Source organism: Argentina silus, assembly GCF_951799395.1.
Source record: "Argentina silus genome assembly, chromosome: 2".
NCBI lineage: Eukaryota > Metazoa > Chordata > Actinopteri > Argentiniformes > Argentinidae > Argentina > Argentina silus.
This window is the reverse complement of record NC_139656.1, coordinates 542,916-562,500: the sequence shown is the minus strand read 5'-3', so window position 1 is coordinate 562,500 and position 19,585 is coordinate 542,916. Positions and strand designations below refer to the sequence as shown.

Sequence of the window (19,585 nt, the reverse complement as noted above, 5' to 3'; positions counted from 1 at the left end):
TATGTCCCCCCCCTGGTCCCTGGAGCTGCCCTGGTCTCATGGTGATAGTAGTCCAACGCCCCCCCCCCCCCCCCCCAGTGATCGATCACTGCTCCCAATGAATACTCCTGTTATCCTATCCCCTGCGCCCCCCCCCCCCCCTCCCCACACACACACACACACACACACACCCCAAACAAAAACCTGTCCACGTTCAATAAGGTTTTCAATGGCAGGGTTCTTCTCTGTGGAGTAGCCTTGAACCAGGGTTCCTAGAGAATCCTCTGGGGGTACTCCGACTCAACAGACCAGGGTGAGGAGGGGAAGATCTGGCTTCTCACACCTTTCCCTGGTTCTGCTATTGGCCCTTGTCTTGGCCCCTTCCTGCATGATTAAGCAGGGTAACCCACTGATATCATTCAAGTTGACTTAACAGAGGTTCTTGGGCGAGAGAAGGACAAGGCAACCTATGGAGAATGGAGACCCGGGGTCAGAATCAGCAGCCATGGACAGATGGGAGGACGCATGTCGTCAAATAAGCAACGCGTTTCGAATGAGAAATGAATAGTGGGAGCCATGGTCTGACACACGCTAGACTAGACAGGGGAGTGGAGGGGGGGGGGGGGGGGGGGAATGTAGGCTTGGGCCATTTGTGTTTTTGCTCTGAAGTGAATATAGAGTGGAGAGTGGATTCTATACAGAGTAAACAAAAGAGAGAGAGGGAGAAAAAGAGGTGGAAAAAGGGAACTTTTCTGTTGCAATTAGTCCTGATGAGCAGGTCTGCTTGGCAGCCCGGCTATTGAGGGCCTATTTTTAGCCGTGGCTTCAGGAGGAAAACCTGCGAAGCAGTCATGCACATCAGAACGAAAGGGGGAAGAGGAGGAGAAAATGCATGTCCCTCTGTGCTGCCGTGTGTGTGTGTGTTTGTGAAAGGGTGGGGGGGGGGGGGGGGGGTAGAGCAGCCGGCACCTTGCTGTACCTAGGGTGGTCACATGATGTAACCAAAGGGACACTTGAGTACACTTTTAGCCTCTCTGCATCGCCCCCTAGCTCTCCCACTGTCCAGTGTTTAAACCGTAGCCTCTTCTACTGTCCAGTGTTTAAACCGTGCCTCCTCTCCACCATCATCAGTCTCTCTCTCCTCCCTGTTCTGGCTGATTACACAGAACAGTGACTGGAGACAAGTGCATCAAACTCCCAATGTCATCAACAGGACCAGGCTGGGACACTAAGCCTCCTTACTTACTTAGTCTCACACACACACACACACAGTTTATTTACTTATCAACAGCTGGAGAGTTGGAGGACGAAGTGTCAGAGAGAGGGACATGTGGCAGCAATCGGTGTGGATCGTAACACCTTGGACAGACAAGGGGGGGCGGGGGGGGTAATGCAAACAGTAATTGTTAGAAGTCACTTCAAAAGGTTACTCAGCGGAAATAACCCCCCCCGGTCCTCGTGAAACCTTCAAACGGTATTTCACTTCGCGTGATTATTTCTGCCCTGTAATTCAGTCAGAAGGCGACAGGCGCCAAAATTACCTCAGCCCTCGACATAAATAAATGCTGATAGTAGCTCACTGTGGATCATACTGTCATGTTTCTAGCCTGGTTCTAAAGACAGGGAGAGTTAAAGAGCAGATACTTTGGGAGAGGAGGAGGAGGAGGAGGAGGAGGAACTGCGCTGAGCAAATGTCGAAAGCAGACATCGGAGCAGGGGGGCGACGGCCGTCAGGAAGAAACATTTACCCAGAAACTAACATGGGCTGCCTCTGAAATATTTAGAACCGAGAATGCTTATGACTGCAGAGGGAGAACACGAGCGTGCAAATGCGCGCACGCGCACGCACACACACACACACACACAGATAGAGAGACACACAGATAGATAGAGACAGACACACACACACACACTCCAAAAAAAGACAAGGTTACACCTTAGAGAGTGAGGAGTCAGCTCCAAGGCATGGTATAACGGAAAAGGAGAGACAGGTGGCATCTTTTTGTGGGCTGGAAGAAGAGTGTTAAAAAGGAGGCCATTTTAGGGTACAGGAGCCTGACAACTAGTGGGGGGGGGGGGAATGTATAATTAGCAGGAAGAAACGACACGTGATAACAGAAAACACAATCTATGACGCAGATAACATAACCAATGCACAATAACAGATGTCCTCATTTCGTCCCTCGCCCCTCCCTGTACAAGCCATTAGGGGGGACCGTCACTCGAGATCTGTTCAAATGAGGGAGCACCCAATGCTCTTAACACATACAAGGAGACCTCCTGGCTTTGATTGGAAAACCCATCTTCCTTAACTAGGGGCTGGGCAGAGAACTGAGTGCCTTTATCTCCTTAACACACAGGCACACACACAAGCGCAAACACTCGTGCACACACACATTTGCTCTTTCATATACATGCACGGTAACACGCACACGCTCACCTCACCCCCCCCCCCCCCTCTCTCTCTCTCTCTCTCTCTCACTCACACACACTCGCTCACCCCCCTCCCTCTCTCTCTCTCACTTACACACACTCGCCCCCCTCTCTCTCTCTCACTCACACACACACACAGACACACACACAGACACACACACACACATACACAGACACAGACACACACACAAAGCAGGGCCCTGGTTTAACAGCGGGATCCCCATCCACCAGTGAAGGTGAAGGCAGCCCAATGCCAAGACTATATATACACAGCAATTTGTTACCGCGGAAAAACCATCTGTTTCTCAGTAGCGCTGATCTCAGAGGGCGAATTACGGCCAGCGCTCAACATAAAACATCAATTTGAGCCATCAGCTATTCATAATTTCAAATCAGCATCGAGCACTGGGGTATTGCCGGCCGCCAGTGCGACAGACGACTCTTGACTGTCGCCCGGGTCCTAGCGACCGGGGGAACCTTGAGAGGAGGAAAATAAATGTGTGCAACCAGTTTAATGTTTAATTGACAACAGCAGTTGTCTGGCGGTGAAACCACAACCGCCAATAGTCCTCCTCCTCTCCTAGCTATTGAAATGAGCCTCTGAACGAACAATCAACGAGAATTGTTTCAATCAATGTTTTCTTTTTCTTGGCAGGCTTCGGCGGGGGCCATTACAATTGGGGGGTGCATGTATGGATGTCAAACATTAACAGAGGGAAAAAAAGACCGGCTGGCTGTGAAACAAACTGATTATTTCGCCACTTGGCAAGAGAGTGAATCTTGTTGTCAAGCTAGTGGCAGTGAGGTAATACAGTAGTAATACCGGCAGTAAAAGTATCAGTTATTGTGAGAAAGGCTCCCTTCACTGAAAGTCTCGATAAAGTAACCGTTTCTTTTTCCTCATAGCTGTAACGAGCCTAAAAAATAAAAAATAAAGAGATTTTTTTTTATATTTTTTTTGACAGCCAGAGGGGTATACATTCACTGGTGTTTTAAAACTATAAAACCTATAAAAAGGCCCATTGCTAGTGGAAAACTTTCAGTAAATCTTTCACCTTCACCTCAACAGATCTCCTGACTCACACATCTTTGGGGGGTTTACTAAGAGAGGGCTTCATATGTGTCCCTGAGCAACCAGAAGTTAGCCCGCTGGTTGCCAAGCTCTTTCACCGAGAGTAAATGTATGCACTTTTGAGGTCAGGAGGGGGGCTACAGAAGCAGCCCGGGCTTATTCTTGGCACAGAGGCCTGACCTTGCGTGTGTCTTTGGAGAGAAGGTGTTAGTCAATGTGTGTGTGTGTGTGTGCTTGTGTTTGTATGTGTATGTGTGTGTATGTGCGTGCGTGCGTGCGTGCGTGAGTGCACAGCGTGAAAACACCCCTCCCATCCAAGTTTACCGGTAACTCTGGAGAGCTGCACCTTGAGACTTACCTAATAGGTAAGCTAGTGAGAGACCGCTGGGTTAGCGTTCCCCCACGGTCAGCACAGCCTTTTTCCACAAAGTGCTCTTTATTTACTGCCAAAGTCAGTGGTCAGAGGGGTGCCGTGAAAACAAAAAAGGGATAGCTCGCCCTCTCTCTCTCTCTCTCTCTCTCTCTCTCTCCCTCAATTGGGAAACAAGTCTAGAGAGAGTAAGAGAGAGAGAGTAAATGAGAAACAGACAGAGAGAGAGAGGGGCATCTCTCACTTCTCTCTCCCCCCTCCAGTGTGTGTGTGTGTGTGTGTGTGTGTGGGGGGGGGGGGGGCTGGACTCCATTAGAGGGTCACGGCGGCAGGGCTGTGCGCGCGGAGAACAAACACAGAGTAAACACATTAACGTCACTCTTCACGTCCACGGATGGCTGCATTCACAGACAGTGACTCATCAGCCAGTAATGAGAAACGGAGGAGGAGGCCCGGCCCAGCCTGGGCTGGCAACCCTGACACACACACACACAGTACTCTCACACACACATACATACAGTTCTCACACACAGTACTCACACACACACATACATACACACAGTTCTCACACACACAGTTCTCACACACACATACAGTATTCACATACTATCACACTCACAACAGTGTTCACTCACACACTCATATATACCACACTGGGGTCTGTTTGCCTTTTGTCCCTCCACAGACTCTACTCAAGTTCACCTTGTGTACACACACACACACACACACACACACACACACACACACACACAGTGACACTACACAACTGTAGACAGGGATAAACACATGTGTTAACACTGACTCACACATTCACACACTTTCATGTCTTTATTCCTGCATAAACATATACATCACCCACATAAACGCATTATATAAATAAAACACATGCATAGTTCAAACACAAACAGAATGTGCATTATCACAAACAAAGACCTGTACATAAACACACACACACACACACACACACACACACACACACACCTAACCTACTTAGGAACCTGCTTGGCTGGTCATGTTAAGAATAGAAACATCGTTTGTTATCTGACATGCCTTATAGGTTATGGCGTCATCCAGTGAATAGGACAGAGTGGATAACATTGGTGTATAGAATACCACACACACACACACACACACACACACACACACACACACACACACACTGCTGATCTTCCTATAGCACCCTGTCAGTAAAATGACACTGAATCAACACCTACCGAATATGAAAACATACATGTAGGGGCAGCGACGGTAAAACTAAAGCCACATGAAAGAGCAGCGGCCATTTTGTTAGCATATTATGCTAGAAAGTGGCCCCCATCTCAATTTTTGTTCTATTTTTGCATTGGTGCAAAAAACTCCCTCACACCGCTACCCAAACAAATCCTGCTGCTGCAGGTGGATAATCATACCCAGCGGTTGGTGGAAAATGTAGCTGCAGTTTTTTCCCCCCACTTGTGCGAAACAATATTATCATTCATAATACTGGAGATCCTGTATTCAGAACAGATCAAAATTCCATTACATCCACAAGCAAACAGGGATGGCATTGAGTCATGCATTTCGGCCCTGGCTAAAAATATGGTGCTGTTCCTCCCTAGTAGCCTGTGGCCATGCCACCTCATAGGGAGGAGGGATTAGCAGATGGCACGGTGGGTTTGGTATATGGAGGGTCAGAGGGGTGCTGGATGGTGGCTGAGGAGGAGGGGGAGGGGGGGTATCGCTGAACGCCCACTCACCAGTCTCTCTCTCCCTCGATCACACGACACGCACACGCACACGCACACGCACACGCACACGCACACGCACACACACCTCTAGCATAAACTGACCTAGCAGTGGACTTAAGTACTGAGACATAGTTTTTCAGGTTGGACCTTCAACCAGTTAGTTCAAAAGAACCGAGCTACCTTGAAGTGGGTCGCTGATGTGCTTACATAGCAGACCCAGGCAGCCAATGCTAAATTAGCCATAATATTATCTCTATGAAAACAAAAGGAAAATGCTAAGTTAAAGGAAGAAATGACGTTAAGAATAGCATTTAATTTGACCTTCTAAACCACCCGTGTTCTTCACAGTGGGAGGTGTGTGGAGTCTCTAGATAAGCTCTGGCACTGTGAAGTTCGCCGTGACTTTCAGCAGACTACCGCAGGTTTTTACACATTCTCTCCTCCGAGGTAGAGCACTTGTGACTCTTTGGGCGGACCACCCGAGGGGCCCTTTAACTGCCTGTGTTTCATGCTAATGGATTCTGGAGAGGCTCCCAACAGAGACACTGCATTTAGCACGGTAATAATCGCGGCGACCTTGAACTCTGTGACGCACACGTTTCATTCAGAAGGAAGCAGAAGAGATGGTTACGTGCCTCTGTACAGTCTATAAAACTTACCAACAGAGACGCTCCAACCTCACTGTACCAACAGACACAACCAAACGGCTCAGTATGTCCCTTCACTACTTTTCAAAGGAGACATACAGTGCCCTGCGGGACAGTAACGCATTTTTTCTTCTTTTGGCTCTATACTGCAAACATTCACTATTCAGAAATTACACCACTTGTTATACATTTCAGGGTACCCAAAGGTAATGGGACAGATTCATTAAATGTCCAAATTAAGCACTCATGTTTAGTATTTGGATATAATCCTTTGCATAAAATAACTGAAGTTTTCGACCCATTGACCCCCACCAGACACTGGGTATATTCTCTGGTGATGCTCTGCCAGGCCTGGACTGCAGCCATTTTCAGTTGTTGTTTGTTTTGAGGTCATCTTGCCTAAAAACTTCATCAGGAAATGAAATGCATGTTCAATTGGATTTAAATCTGAAGACTGACTTGGCCAGCCAATAACCTTCAGCTTTTTGGCCCAGTTGCTATGGCAGTATGTTTTGGGTCATTGTTTTATTGTATGATGAAGCGCCATCCAATGAATTTTTACCTAACTATAACCTGACCATCATTTTTGAGGATAACTAGTGGTTTGCACCATGCAGTGTCTGTAGTTTGGCTGGTGACAAATTCTGCAGATGGTAGTCTCTGACACATTGACGCCTACCTTCCTGGAGAGATCTGATCTGTGGGACAGTTGTTTAGGGGTTTTTCTTAATTATGGTGAGCATTCTTCAGTCATCCACTGTGGAAGAATTCCTGGGCCTTCCAGCACGTTTGCGATTGCTGAGCTCACCAGTGCTTTTTCTTTTTAATGATGCTCCAAACTGTAGATTTTGGCAAGCCTAAGGTTTTGGCTATGTATCTGATTTTTCAGCCCAATAATGGCTTCCTTAAGTTTCACTGACACCTCTTTGGTCCTCATGTTGACATACATAAATAGCAGACTCCAAAAGCAAATCCAAATCCTAGAATCAATACTACACATTGACAGCTCTCTTATGCTTGCACAAATGATGTGACCAGAAACACCTGTCAAGCCAGTTGTCCAATTACTTTTGGGTACCCTAAAATAGGGGGACTATGCATAAAAAGTGTTCTAATTTCAGAATGGTGAAACCAATATGTACACACATACCATCAAATAAAAGCTGAGAATATCTACTATATCAATAGTAATTGTTTAATTTAAAATCCAAACTTTTGGAGCGTAGAGCCAAAAGAAGAAAAAATGCTTCACTGTCCCATTACTTACACAGGGCACTGTATATTCTATCTTTAAAGTTGGAGGATGATATACGTATGTCCTCCAAACAACATTAGCCTTAGTTCCATCTGTATTCCTCACGTAGCTAGTAAGACTAGACTTGAGTCGGTAACATACACCACGTCAAACACTTTGGAACAGTTGAGCGGCGCTTGATTTAGTTTGACTGGAATGGAATAGTCCAAAAGTGCAAACACCAAGCTTAAATCAAGCATGCCTCAACTGTCTTCAAGTCTGTCAATGCAGGAGAAAATGAAAGGGACCTGATTGGCAGAGGTGGGCAATACCGTACCAATGCCAAAGCCTGATCTGAAGCTAAAAGGAAGTGTTTAATGAGAGTCCTGGGGTCGGTGGGTGGAGTCTGCAGCCTTAACATGAGGCCGGGGGGGAGGGGGGGGGGGCATTACAGCTAGACTCTGCATGGACACCTAATCCTTGATGCTGAGTGACTGATTGTGGAGGGAAGGAGGGAGAGAGAGACAGAAACAGAGAGAGAGAGAGAGAGAGGAGACAGTGAAACAGAAAGGGATAGAACAAGCAAGAGGGGGAGGGGGAATAGGAGATGGAGAGACCGAAAGAAAGGGAAAATCAGAACAAGAAATAAACAGACACAGAGAGAGAGAGAGAGAGAGGGAGGGAGGGAGGGCAGCCTGCTGTTGTCAGTGTCTGTAGGGGATAGGGGGGCCGTGTGGGCCGGGGCGATGATGAAAAGCACAGGAAAGGCAAGAGCGCTGTTGACTGGCTGTAAGAGGAGCTTGTGTAAACAGAGTCCAGGCTGGGGGAGCGCAGTGGTGGTGACACGGCATGTCTGTGTGTGTGTGTGTGTGTGTGTGTATGTACAGTATGTGTGTGTGAGTGTGTGAGTGTGTATGTAAGAGACGACCCTGTCGGAGCTCTGAGTGACAGAAGCCAGCCTTCCCTTCCCGCCCGCCCTGAAACCCGATCCCCGGGTAGGCCCGCGCCTCCCGCCTCCCGTCTGACGACCACCCACAGCGGCAGACGCCGCACGTCGCAGAGGAGGGAAGACAAGAAATGAGGATGTGACCGCATAAGAGTGTGTACGTATATACGTAGACACACACACACACACACACACACTATAGCCAGACAAAGGAACACACTTACTGTACACAAGGCTGACATACAAAGACGGAGACATTACCAGACAAGCTTAGGAGACGCACACAAACACAAAGCAAACTAACTACTCATTAAAAAAGAAAAAAAAAAGAGAAATTATAGTCTTGGATTAACATAAAACGGCGCATTCTGAGACAGTCACGCACACAAGTTCTCTTAAAGACATTCCCTATGGGTCTTTGAATGGTGCTTTGATTATCCCACCTACACACATACGGATGAATAGATGGTGATGCTGTCCTGTAGGTGTGAGGTTTTCTGAGCATCTTATGAAAAACTGGGAATAACAGCTTTAGGCCTACGTTCAATCATGTCTCACCACGTAAAATCGCGAGGGATCAAATTGGCACGATGGAACTGAATTCAAATTTGCCAAATGCATAGAAACACACCTCTCTACAGATGGTCAAAACTAACATACTGTAGTGTTGAAATCAGACCACAGGTGAATCTGGCATACAGTATATTGATAGTATTGGCATGTGTTGTCAGTGGCCATTTTCCAGGTCAAGTTCACCAGTGTTGCAGCTAGCGCCATAGTGAGGGGAAACAAATCGAGTGTTGACTGTTTAACAGTTGCCTGCAAATATGGCGGCAATACTGCAGATAATACTATAAATAGTGTGTGTATGTGTGTATTGTGTGTATAGTGTGTGTGTGTGTATAGTGTGTGTGTCTATTGTGTGTGTTGTGTATGTGTATAGTGTGTGTGTGTATATAATGTGTATAGTGTGTCTGTGTGTGTGTGTGTGTGTGTGTGTGTATGTGTATGTGTATAGTGTGTGTATGTGTATGTGTATAGTGTGTGTGTGTGTATGTGTATAGTGTGTGTGTGTATGTGTATAGTGTGTGTATGTGTATAGTGTGTGCGTGCGTGTGTATGTGTATAGTGTGTGCGTGCATGTGTACGTGGGCCTGCATATCAGCTCCTCCAGACTGACCAGGGCCCAGCTGCAGAGTGCCTGACCAGGCTCTTATCTTGGCCAGAATGACTGTGAGCAGTGTGGAATGGGATGGGATGGGGTGCGGGGGGGGGGGGGGGGGGGGGGGGGGGGGGGTTAGGGTACACACCAGGGTTGGAATGGGGGTTGGGGGGTCCGTGACAGATATGCTGTCAGTGCCGCAGACACAGGAAGACGGATGGGCCCGGGCCCCCTCGGCATGCTGGGATACGGGGGGCGAGGGGGAGAGAGAGCGGCTGAATTCCAGAGGGAGAGCCCTATTCCCAGTCCCTGTCTGTCTAATGGCCTTGTGCTCTGCAATCACACACGCACGCATACGCGCGCGCACACACACACACGGGGGGGGGGGGGGGGGGGGGGCTTCCCAGGGCCCAATGAGAGCATATCCAATCCCCCCCCCCCTCTCATCGCCTGATCTGGAGACTGCCTATAAGGCCTGGACCGGCCCCCTTTCTTCATTTGGATTCAAGGCCCTGTGGTCGCCCTCTTGGTCAGTGCAGAGGAGGACTGGGACACTTTAATGTAAAGTGGGTGCCAATGTGTTATTGTCTGTCAGCAGGGGGGGACTTTTCATTTACGCAGGGCCAGCGAGGGGTCAGCGGAAGGTTTCTTGTAATGCTTAGACATTAGAGGGGTGCTTCTGGTGTACACACAGGAAGTGTTCCGTAGTCTTTCCATCTGGTCACTGTATACAGGGTGTTCAAAGACAACAGTCTGTTTCATGCGCTGGGAAACTATAACACACCTGTACGTACGCAGCTTCAGATGGCAGCATAAGAGGCCTCATCCTGCACCCCTGGTGTAGCCTGCCACAATGGTTTGTCCCATGGTTTGGTTGATTCACAGCCTTACACAGTACATGATACGAGGCAAGACCACAACAGGAAACGGGGGCCAAAACGGGAGCACTGTCAAAGAGGAGCCGAAATGAACGGGAACCTTAATTTAGCCCTATTCTGCAGCGTTGGGTTGGTATGTCTGGGCTGGCATCCAGTGTCTCATACCACATGCTCTCACAGGAAGCAGCAGTGAGGGAGGGATGCCCGCCTGCCTGCCTTACCGCCCCAATACCCATCCATTTCCCTAGGTCCTCCCAAAAACCTATGAAAACCTTCCTCTCGTTTTTTTTCCTCCACAGAGAGCCCTCTGGGAAACAGCTAGCTAATCACAAAGCCCCAGAGGAAGAGGAGATGGCACACGCTCAACTCCTGTCAGTTCCACTCGTCCATCAACTCCAGCATTAGCTGACCAGATGGACCAAATCCTTTAGGCAGAGATGCAATGTACCAGTGCATTAAAGAACTGAGCTTTCAAAAAAAAAAAAAAACAGAGAGGGAGAGAGAAAAAAAAATCTTGACTTAAAATGAAACAGTTGGGGCATTTTTTTTTCCGACAGCAAATGCATTCACTGTCCACATGCTCCTGTGTTTGTTTTTTTTAGGCTCAGCGATCCAGCTGTGAAACGCCATCAGGTATGTGGAGGCATGCTTGGTGCATTAGGCCCAAAATGGCCGTCCGTGAAAAAGCAGATGAGGGGAGTCACCACAGACTGACCTGCGACTGACTCTCTCCTACCCTCCCACACCCCCCCCCACACACACCCCCCTCCCCAGGCTGGCTCAGCACTCCACACCTCTGGGGACGAGGGTCTCCAAGGCTATCAGTGCTAAGAGCAGCTCCCCCCCCCCCCCCCCACACTCCCATTGTCTATGGGAAATACGGTACCTTCGTCTGCACAAAATCAATCAAACGAGATTAGATCATCTCGTATATATCTTTCGTCATGTTGTGACATATTGAAAAATGAATGACAGTATGTGGTTACATGAAGTGACGTTTCCAGACCCAAAAGTACACTGGATTCTGTGGGAGGAGGATTGCTCGGGGTAATTGTAATAATGAATGCTGAATTAAATGCGAAGTATGCGAATTATCGAGGGTAATGGGAGAGTCTTGCGTGGGAAAGTTCCATAGGGATTAGTTTACATTATCGGGAACGTTTTCATTCCTTTTGGGGTCTTTGAAGAGAGCTGGAATTCAGATTTATGGCCGAGTTGAAGGAGGAGCGGAGGCCCCCTCTGTTCACAGACACAGGCACTGATCTAGGCCAGGGGTTGGAGAGAAGGGGTCACTCTTTGGTGTGCTGGTGTACGTCACTGACACCACTGACGCTCTCTGATGGACCCACACACACGCAAACACACTGGGACAATTCGCTTGGTATATACAGAGAAAAGGTCTATTCTGCAAGTTAGCATTCGCTCACCCACTCGCTCCATTCACTTAGCGTAGCTGAGATGCAGAGTGGATGTGCCTCAAATGCTAATCACGTAGCAGCCTGATCTCTCCCCGACTGTGCTTCTTTGTGTGGGGGGCTAACAGGGGGGCGACTCCTACTACCCTGACACCATAGGTCCTACAGTACATGTCTGGGTGGGACTTCCCCACGCGGACGTCCCCTCCCCGTCACCATCGCCCCCCCCCCGCGCCTTGCTGCTGTGTGGGAGACAGACAGACAGGCCTCCTCCTCTCATCCCGTCCTCCCACCCAAATTCCAGAGTCAGGCTGCATTACGAGGCCCGCCTCTGAAATCAATAGCCGTTTTTTGAAGACGAGAGAGGCGAGGAGGGGGGGGGGGGGGGAGGCGTCGGTGGCGGGTGAGAGCTTCTCTCTCCCTCTCTTCTCTCTCTCTGGTAAATATCCCCGCGTCGTGTTAAACAGGAGGGCTATAATTAACTGTGCGAGACGCCAGTCAGCCTGGGTTGGGCGCCGTGCCAACGGATCAGCCCTAATTACTATATTCACTTTGTCAGGAACGCTCACTTTGCTGCTCCCTCTGATAGGCCCTGGCAGCCCTCACAAATCCCCCGGCACCGCACAGCACATTCTGAGGCAGGCAGACAGGCAGAGGTGGGCTGGACCGGGCCAGGCCGGGCCAGGCCGGGGCGGGCGGGCTCTCAGTGGCATGGTGATGGGAGGCAGAGGGGGGAGGGACTGAAGGGTGTAGGGAGGGTGGGTGGAGGCAGGAGGGTGAGCGACTGAAGGGTGAAGGGCCCCGCAATGGCCGCCAGAGTCAGTGGGTGGAGCCAGGAGGGTGGATGGAGGGAGGGTGGAGGCAGGAGGGTGGGTGGAGGGTGGGTGGAGGCAGGAGGGTGAGCGACTGAAGGGTGAAGGGCCCCGCAATGGCCGCCAAAGTCCAGCACCAGTCATGCACAAGACTGGCGAGAGAGGCAAAGTAATCGCCAGTAGTCTTGATTGATTTCCCTCATTGATCCGATCTGTGCATATCACCTTGTTTAAGTCTTAAACCTGATCTGGGGCTTCTCATGTTTAGCCTGCTCTGATTTCAGATTCAGATAAACAACATGTCGAAAAAAACAGAAAGGTCTGCCTCCTGTGTCTCAACCAACGGCTCAAGTGCCATTTTTGGTGTTCGACATGGCGATTTTATTGATGTTGTTGAGCGGAGGAGTCGTATTTTTACCATGGTTTGTAAACACCCTTTTAATAAGCATGGGTTTTGGCTCTGATTAAATGCCTGGAATTGAGTTCCCATCAAAAGGCCAACTTAGGCTGGTGGAGGTATTTACATGTGGTGAAATGCACTGACAAATATTTTTCAAATATTTTTTTCTTCTTTTTTTTTCTAAACAGGGCCGCTATCAATGCTTCTAATACATTGCAGCACTGGAAATATGTGAGCTGGAGAGGCGGTGGGGATGAATATGGCTTTATTTAAATAGTTTTTTACTGTGGAAGCGGCTCAGACAACCATTTCAGGGCAGTTTATCACACTAAAGCCTCTTTCACACTCCCGGCCCAAACTGTCCACATAGGGGCAAATCATACTCCCGTGTGAAAGCCTGTTTCAACACAACCGCAGCCAGAGTGGGGATAAGGATCGCTAGCATACGTGGGCGCATTCATGAGGCACCACTGAGGAGAGCTTGATAGCAGAGATATAATTACAGTACAGTATGCAGGAGCAGGGTGGACAGCAGCCGGCTTGCCAAATGCTGGGGCATTCATGCTGATGAGTTTCATGTCTGACTACTGTGGACAAGGATCAGGTGGTCTGGTAGACTGGACAAACTGAATGCATTTGGAGTTTATGAGATACTGTGCGACGCTTTTTATTCCTAGTTTGCTTCAATATGTTCTGTTCAGCTCTGACGCCATTCGTTTGGATACAAACTGGCCACCCTGGTGGGTAAGAATACACTTTGGAAACCTGTTTTCTATTTCGGGCCACAAAACAAACAGTGCTGACAGTGATTAAATGAAACCCACTCTTGATAGAGATCAGACATATATTCCCGCTCAGTCCTCTCTCTAACAATTACTTGAACCTCCTCGTTGAAGGAAACCTCCAGTAGGTCAATCTGACAAGAGCAATTATGACCTCGTCCTCCATCCCGGCTATGGCGCATGGTTAGACTATTACTCAGATCATAAGAAAAGGCTTCTGATGTCATGAGGCAAATATCAAACTCAAATATCATCTGACAAACCCAGAAAGGGCTGAGTCAAAACACCTGAACTCTGTCAGATTCTGGTGAACCTCTCCAATTCAGATATGTCTAAAATGTCTAGTGAAAGTGTCTTAATAAAGAATTGTGTTCTGGCGTTTAAGGCTTTTCCTCTCTGATGGCAACAAAGTCCCTACTGAACAAGGGAAAAAGAGAACATGTAATTGAATTATTGGACAAATGCAACTTTCAGTGGAGAGGAAGGGCATGTCTCTTTAAGAGGCAAGTGTTAAGTTGGGACATATCAGGCCTTTATCAGACAGAGACAAATTGCAACACTGTACAGCCGTGAGGTCAAGCAGTGATAGCGCCGCTAGAAACCCCGGCTTTCATTAAACTACCTGTTCTGTGTTATCATTCCACTTGACAAAATACAGGGCCAGGAGCGCTCATGCATTACAAAGAATAATACATCAAACGTGGCGTAGAAATCAACCCTCTTTTCATTTTTAAAACCACACGATGCCTCTAGACGTTATCTGGCCGAAACCTTGAACTGAAGACTGTAGTAATCAATACCCTTTTTGAAAAAGTTCACACAAAAAAATGGTTGTGTAACAGTACTCAAACAGTCTGCATTTGGTGCCGAAATGGAGGTGAACTTGAGAGGCCCCCCCCGAAAAAGGTCCTCATGGAGAGAGGAGAGGAAGAGACACTCAGCACTTGGAGTGTCTGGACGATAAAGCCCTTCTCTGAGAGACGAGATGAAACACCACAGTGGAGTTAGCAACCCCGAGCCCCCTCTGAACAGCGGTAATTAAGGTAGCTTTCCAGCTCCGAGCGACAGAGGGATGAAGTTTCCACCCCTCTTGCCGGAACCCCTTGATGTTTTGTACCTTGGGTTCTGGGCCGATTCTGGCAACCAGATCGCTTTTTTTTTTCTTGTCCCTCCCCCCCCCCCTCTCTCTTTCTCTCTCTCTCTCTCTCTCTCTCTCTCTCTCTTACAGAGTTCACAGAATCCCAGAGAACACAGCCTCCCAGCCAAAACCCCAGCACGATTAATTTAGTAACGGGTTATTAAGCTCAAACATAAATTGCAGCCCTGGACGGTTTAAATGGAAAAGAAGCCTGATTTATTGGAGAGCCGGAGACAAAACAGGTTTTTATTTTCCATTTATTCATCAACACTCGGTTGGGAGTGGTAACTTGGGAGGAATTTTCAGACCAAAAAAAAAAAAAAAAAGGAGGGAAGAAAAGGGGGAAAAAAAGAGGGAAGTGGGGGAGAGGGGGAAGAGAGGGAAGAGGCGGAGGGGCAACAGGCGATGGCTCCCGCATTAAAGATAGAGCCAGGGCGAGGAGCAGCTCCATGCCCTTGACATTCTTACATGAGCTCTTCCCAGCATACAATACTATACTGGTGTAGCTGAAAACGTCATCAGCTGAACAAATACATCAACAATACTTTGCTATCGAGGCCGTATCCTTGTTGTCTGTTCTCGACTTCTTTGATGAGATGATTCATCAAGGCTTTCTTAAAAGGTCTCTTTGGGGCAGTTGGAAGAACTGGCGAGCACATTTCTAATCACTATAATGTTCTCAAGCCATATCTTGAGGATGTTCAGACGAACAGATGTGACACAATGTCACACTTAATGAGCGTGACGTTCTTTACATGTCACCAGTCCTGTCGGTGTCATCTCCGCACTCGAGGCACAATACAACTAAAAGCCATCCATCATCCCTCAGACATTTAACGGAGAGTCGATGGGAAACTTGGATAGTGTTGGACAGTATACAACAATCTGAAACCAAGGAGTTTAAACTTCATGTCGACTTCACTCGTCTGAGGATCGTGACGGAGCTACTTTTTCCTCCCCTTTCTTTTCTGAGTAGACTGAGCGCTTAATGACTTTGGGAGGAGTCTCTCTCTGACTCACAGAGAGGGGCCCGTTGGGGCAGTGAGCCAACGTCTGTGCCAAAACACTGACAGCGTACCCTCAATACGTCTCCTGCAAAGAGCACTGCGCCCACTCACTAGAGAAACCAACCACCTGCTGCTGGTCTCAGTTCAGCACAGAGCAAAACACAGAGTTACACCACGAATCCTGTCTAGACCAATTCAGACTCGACTAGGGGAGCTAAACACCTTATGTTATTGTTTTTAACATCTTTTATTATCTTGTATTACATTTTGTTGTTGATTGAGCTGCTTTGCCCCAAGCATTTCGCTGCATTGTGTACTTGAATCCCATGTCATGATAAGTAAATGTTGAACATTCACAAAAACACACTCTGAATCACATTCAGAATCACAGTATTGTAGGAGGTTTCAAGCTACATGCGATCTCGTATCTTACTGAAGGACTACCGTCTTAATGACCTTGGGGTGTGTCGCATTCCTGAGCTACTCGATAAAAGAACAAATCAAAAAATCGAAATGCAGGGAGGATATCTGCACGGAATTAAACTCCCATAACTCTCTCTAAACTGGGAATAAATCTTTGCAAGTATCCTTTCTTCATTGGAGAAATTGTAAATGAGTTTGAAAAGGAACATCCCTCTTTTCCTACCCCTCCCCTCTCCTCTCATGTCTCCTCCCAATGGTGGTTTTGTCCTATTGCTCTCAATGTCACGCCATCCCTGACTTGTACTGTGCAGTGGGTCTGCCTCTGTGTGCCAGAGCACCGTGGGTCATCACAGCCCAGGATGAGGCATGGGCACGGGCTCTGCTGATGCAGCACATAGCACTGCTGCGCTGTATGTGGGTGTGTGTGTTTGTGTGTGTGTGTGTGTTGTCAGTTATAGTGTGTGTGTGTCTGTGAGTGTGTGTTTTGTCAGAGTGTATGTGTGTGTGTGTGTGTGTGTGTGTGTGTGTGTGTGTGTGTGTGTGTGTGTGTGAGCCAGACAGAGAAGGGCAGACGTGGCCTGAGCAATGACAATGACCTGGCCAGCGGAGGGGCCCACAGTAACACCACCAAAAAGACTAATGGGGCCGGAGGAGAGTGGGAGCTGACTCAGACAGACCCGCTCCCTCACACTCAGCTGTGTCTGGCTGAGAAAGTGGCCAGTATGAAACTCTGTTTTTATCACAAACCACACGGTGTAGCCATTTGGTTGAACATAGTCACATTTCTATAGAGAAATATTTGTTCTCCATCATTATAAGTTGATATAAGTGAGGTGCCTTGTGAAAGCCACTTAGCTCTTTGTCTGTTTGCTCTCTTCATCATGCCCTCTTTCGCTTTCACTATTATTCACTCTCTCCCTCGCCTCTCTCTCCTCCCTTATCTCGATTGCATTCCCCCTCTCTCTGCTCTCTCTCTCTCTCTCTCTCTCACCCTACCTCTCCCTCACTTAATTTCCCTCCCCCTCTCAGCTTTGTTTGAGGAGAGGAGAGCCATGGCGACGGACACACACAAAAGGGTCACGTGACCGGCGAGGAGGGCGGGCGGACACAATGACCGCACCACTCCGCACAGCTGGAACGTCACGCATTCCTGGTGTTTACAAGATTTTGCTGGAAAACAAATCCACCCCTCCTGAGGAACCCGCAGACACAAAACGGGCCCATTTCTGTCTGAATAAAGGGGGCTTATGTCATCCCCGTGATGCGTTTTTGGAGCATGAGAAAATGGCAACCTGTGTATAAATTCTACTGGTAGCTGAAACCGAGATGAAGCAAAAGGAGAGGGAAAAATCTGGAGAGCACTTGTCGTATTCTTACCAAGGGTTGCGCCAGAGGGTTTTTTTTTCTTTGAGAATGTTTCTGGAAATGTACCAGGGGAGGCCGGTGGTGCTGGTAGAAATCGGAGGACGGGCTCATTGTAACGCGTGGAATGGAATGAGGAATGACATCAAACATGTGCTTGATACCATTCTTCATTCCATTCCACGCGTTACAATCAAGCCCGTCCTCTGATTTCTACGTCCACTGGCCTCCCCTGAAATACACATAGTAAAATAAGAAAAACTAAAAAGGCCCAAACAATGTGTTCACTACTTTTTACGACGAAAATGGCCACTTCTGAGGCCACAAATTAACAGTCTAACTCTGTGTCACAGTGACTGTCATAATAAAGACAGAACACAGAAAGAGCAGTTGAAAAAGCAAAACGCTGGATTGTGTTGACACATCCCTAATTAGCGACTAACTCAAACTACTTAGAGTCTATTGAATATCTATGCTGAGGCAGTGCACCAGCATACCTACGGTACGGCCTGGCGGCTTAATCAGATCCACGGCAGAGTTTTCTGTAAATAAAGAACCGCTCACCCCTTAAAACTCCTCACATGCATGGCTAGTTTTCCCCAACTCAGGACATGACTTCACAGAAAAGCAGCAGGGCCGGTCCAAACTGGCCAGAGCAGCCTTGACCAACCATGCGACAAGAATGTTCCCTAAAAGGAGGTCGTAGTCAAGTAATAGAGTTCATTGTGTGTGTGTGTGTCTGTGTGCGTGTGCGTACAGTGTGTGGGTTTTACACCTGGGAGCCACTGAGTGACAAGGATGTAATGAAACAGTGTTTAGTGAAGAACAATGCTAGCGTAAGCTAACATGAGGACAGGCGACGTGGACTATATATGGGAAGTGGAATCCAGCGATGAGGAACAAATGAGGAGCTCAGCCAATGAAAAGGAAGAAAACAATGTGTCAGAAAGGTAAATAAACACACCCCGTGATCACACACAAGCGCCAGCGGGACCAGCTGAGAGGGGGAGGGAGGGAGGGAGGGGGGGGGATGCGAACAATGAGAGGACATTGTCTCCTCCGCTTGACTGGGCACCATTTCCCCAACCAGCCCCCTACCACACACACACTCACACACAGACACACACAGCCCCCCCGCCTCGCACCAAAAAGGGTGACGCGTCCCCTTCCAATGACAATGGAGGCATTGATGACAGGGGTCCACACGCACACATACACATGTCTGTCATGTCATGATGCAGCATTTCAGTTACATCAACACACACGCACACACATTCCCTTCCCCCCTGTCTTGCCTCTGCTGTGTGTGTGTGTGTGTGTGTGTGTGTGTGTGTGTGTGTGTGTGTGTGTGTGTGTGTGGAAAGGCAGACAGGACACTCACCTCTGGTGTGTTTTTCTTGAACTCGCGGCTCTGGTCGATGAGCTTTTTCCTGGACTGCTCGCTCTCATCTTGTCTGTTGGCCAGGGCTGTGGCGGTGGCATCCAATTCTTTCTGTGGGACCAAAAAGAGGGGGGGGAGGAGGAGGGGGGGGGAGAAATGACAGAATGATTACCCAGGGCTCTGTGGGGGGTGACCGCCATTTACATCAGCAGACAAACAAGAAAAAAATCCCTCTCCCTTTCTCTCCTTTTCCTCCAGGTCTTTTTCTCCTGCAGCCTGGCATCCCTAGCCTAGCCCTTCACTGGGAGAGAGAGAGAGAGAGAGAGAGAGAGAAGGAAGGATTGCCTAAGTGAGCCTGGGGGAGGGAGAAGCCATCTCCCATCATGCCGACAGGACCTAGACAAGGCACTAGCAAAG

General features: G+C 48.4%; 1 protein-coding gene across 1 annotated transcript in view; it reads right to left on the bottom strand.

The window, feature by feature from the left end:
* The window catches only part of cux1a (cut-like homeobox 1a), a 153,463-nt gene that overhangs the window by 98,572 nt on the left and 35,306 nt on the right, over positions 1–19,585 (bottom strand). Inside the window, exon 2 of the mRNA XM_083693742.1 lies at positions 19,169–19,279. Within this exon, the coding sequence (XP_083549868.1) occupies positions 19,169–19,279 (111 nt within the window). The remainder of the gene's footprint in view (positions 1–19,168; positions 19,280–19,585) is intronic.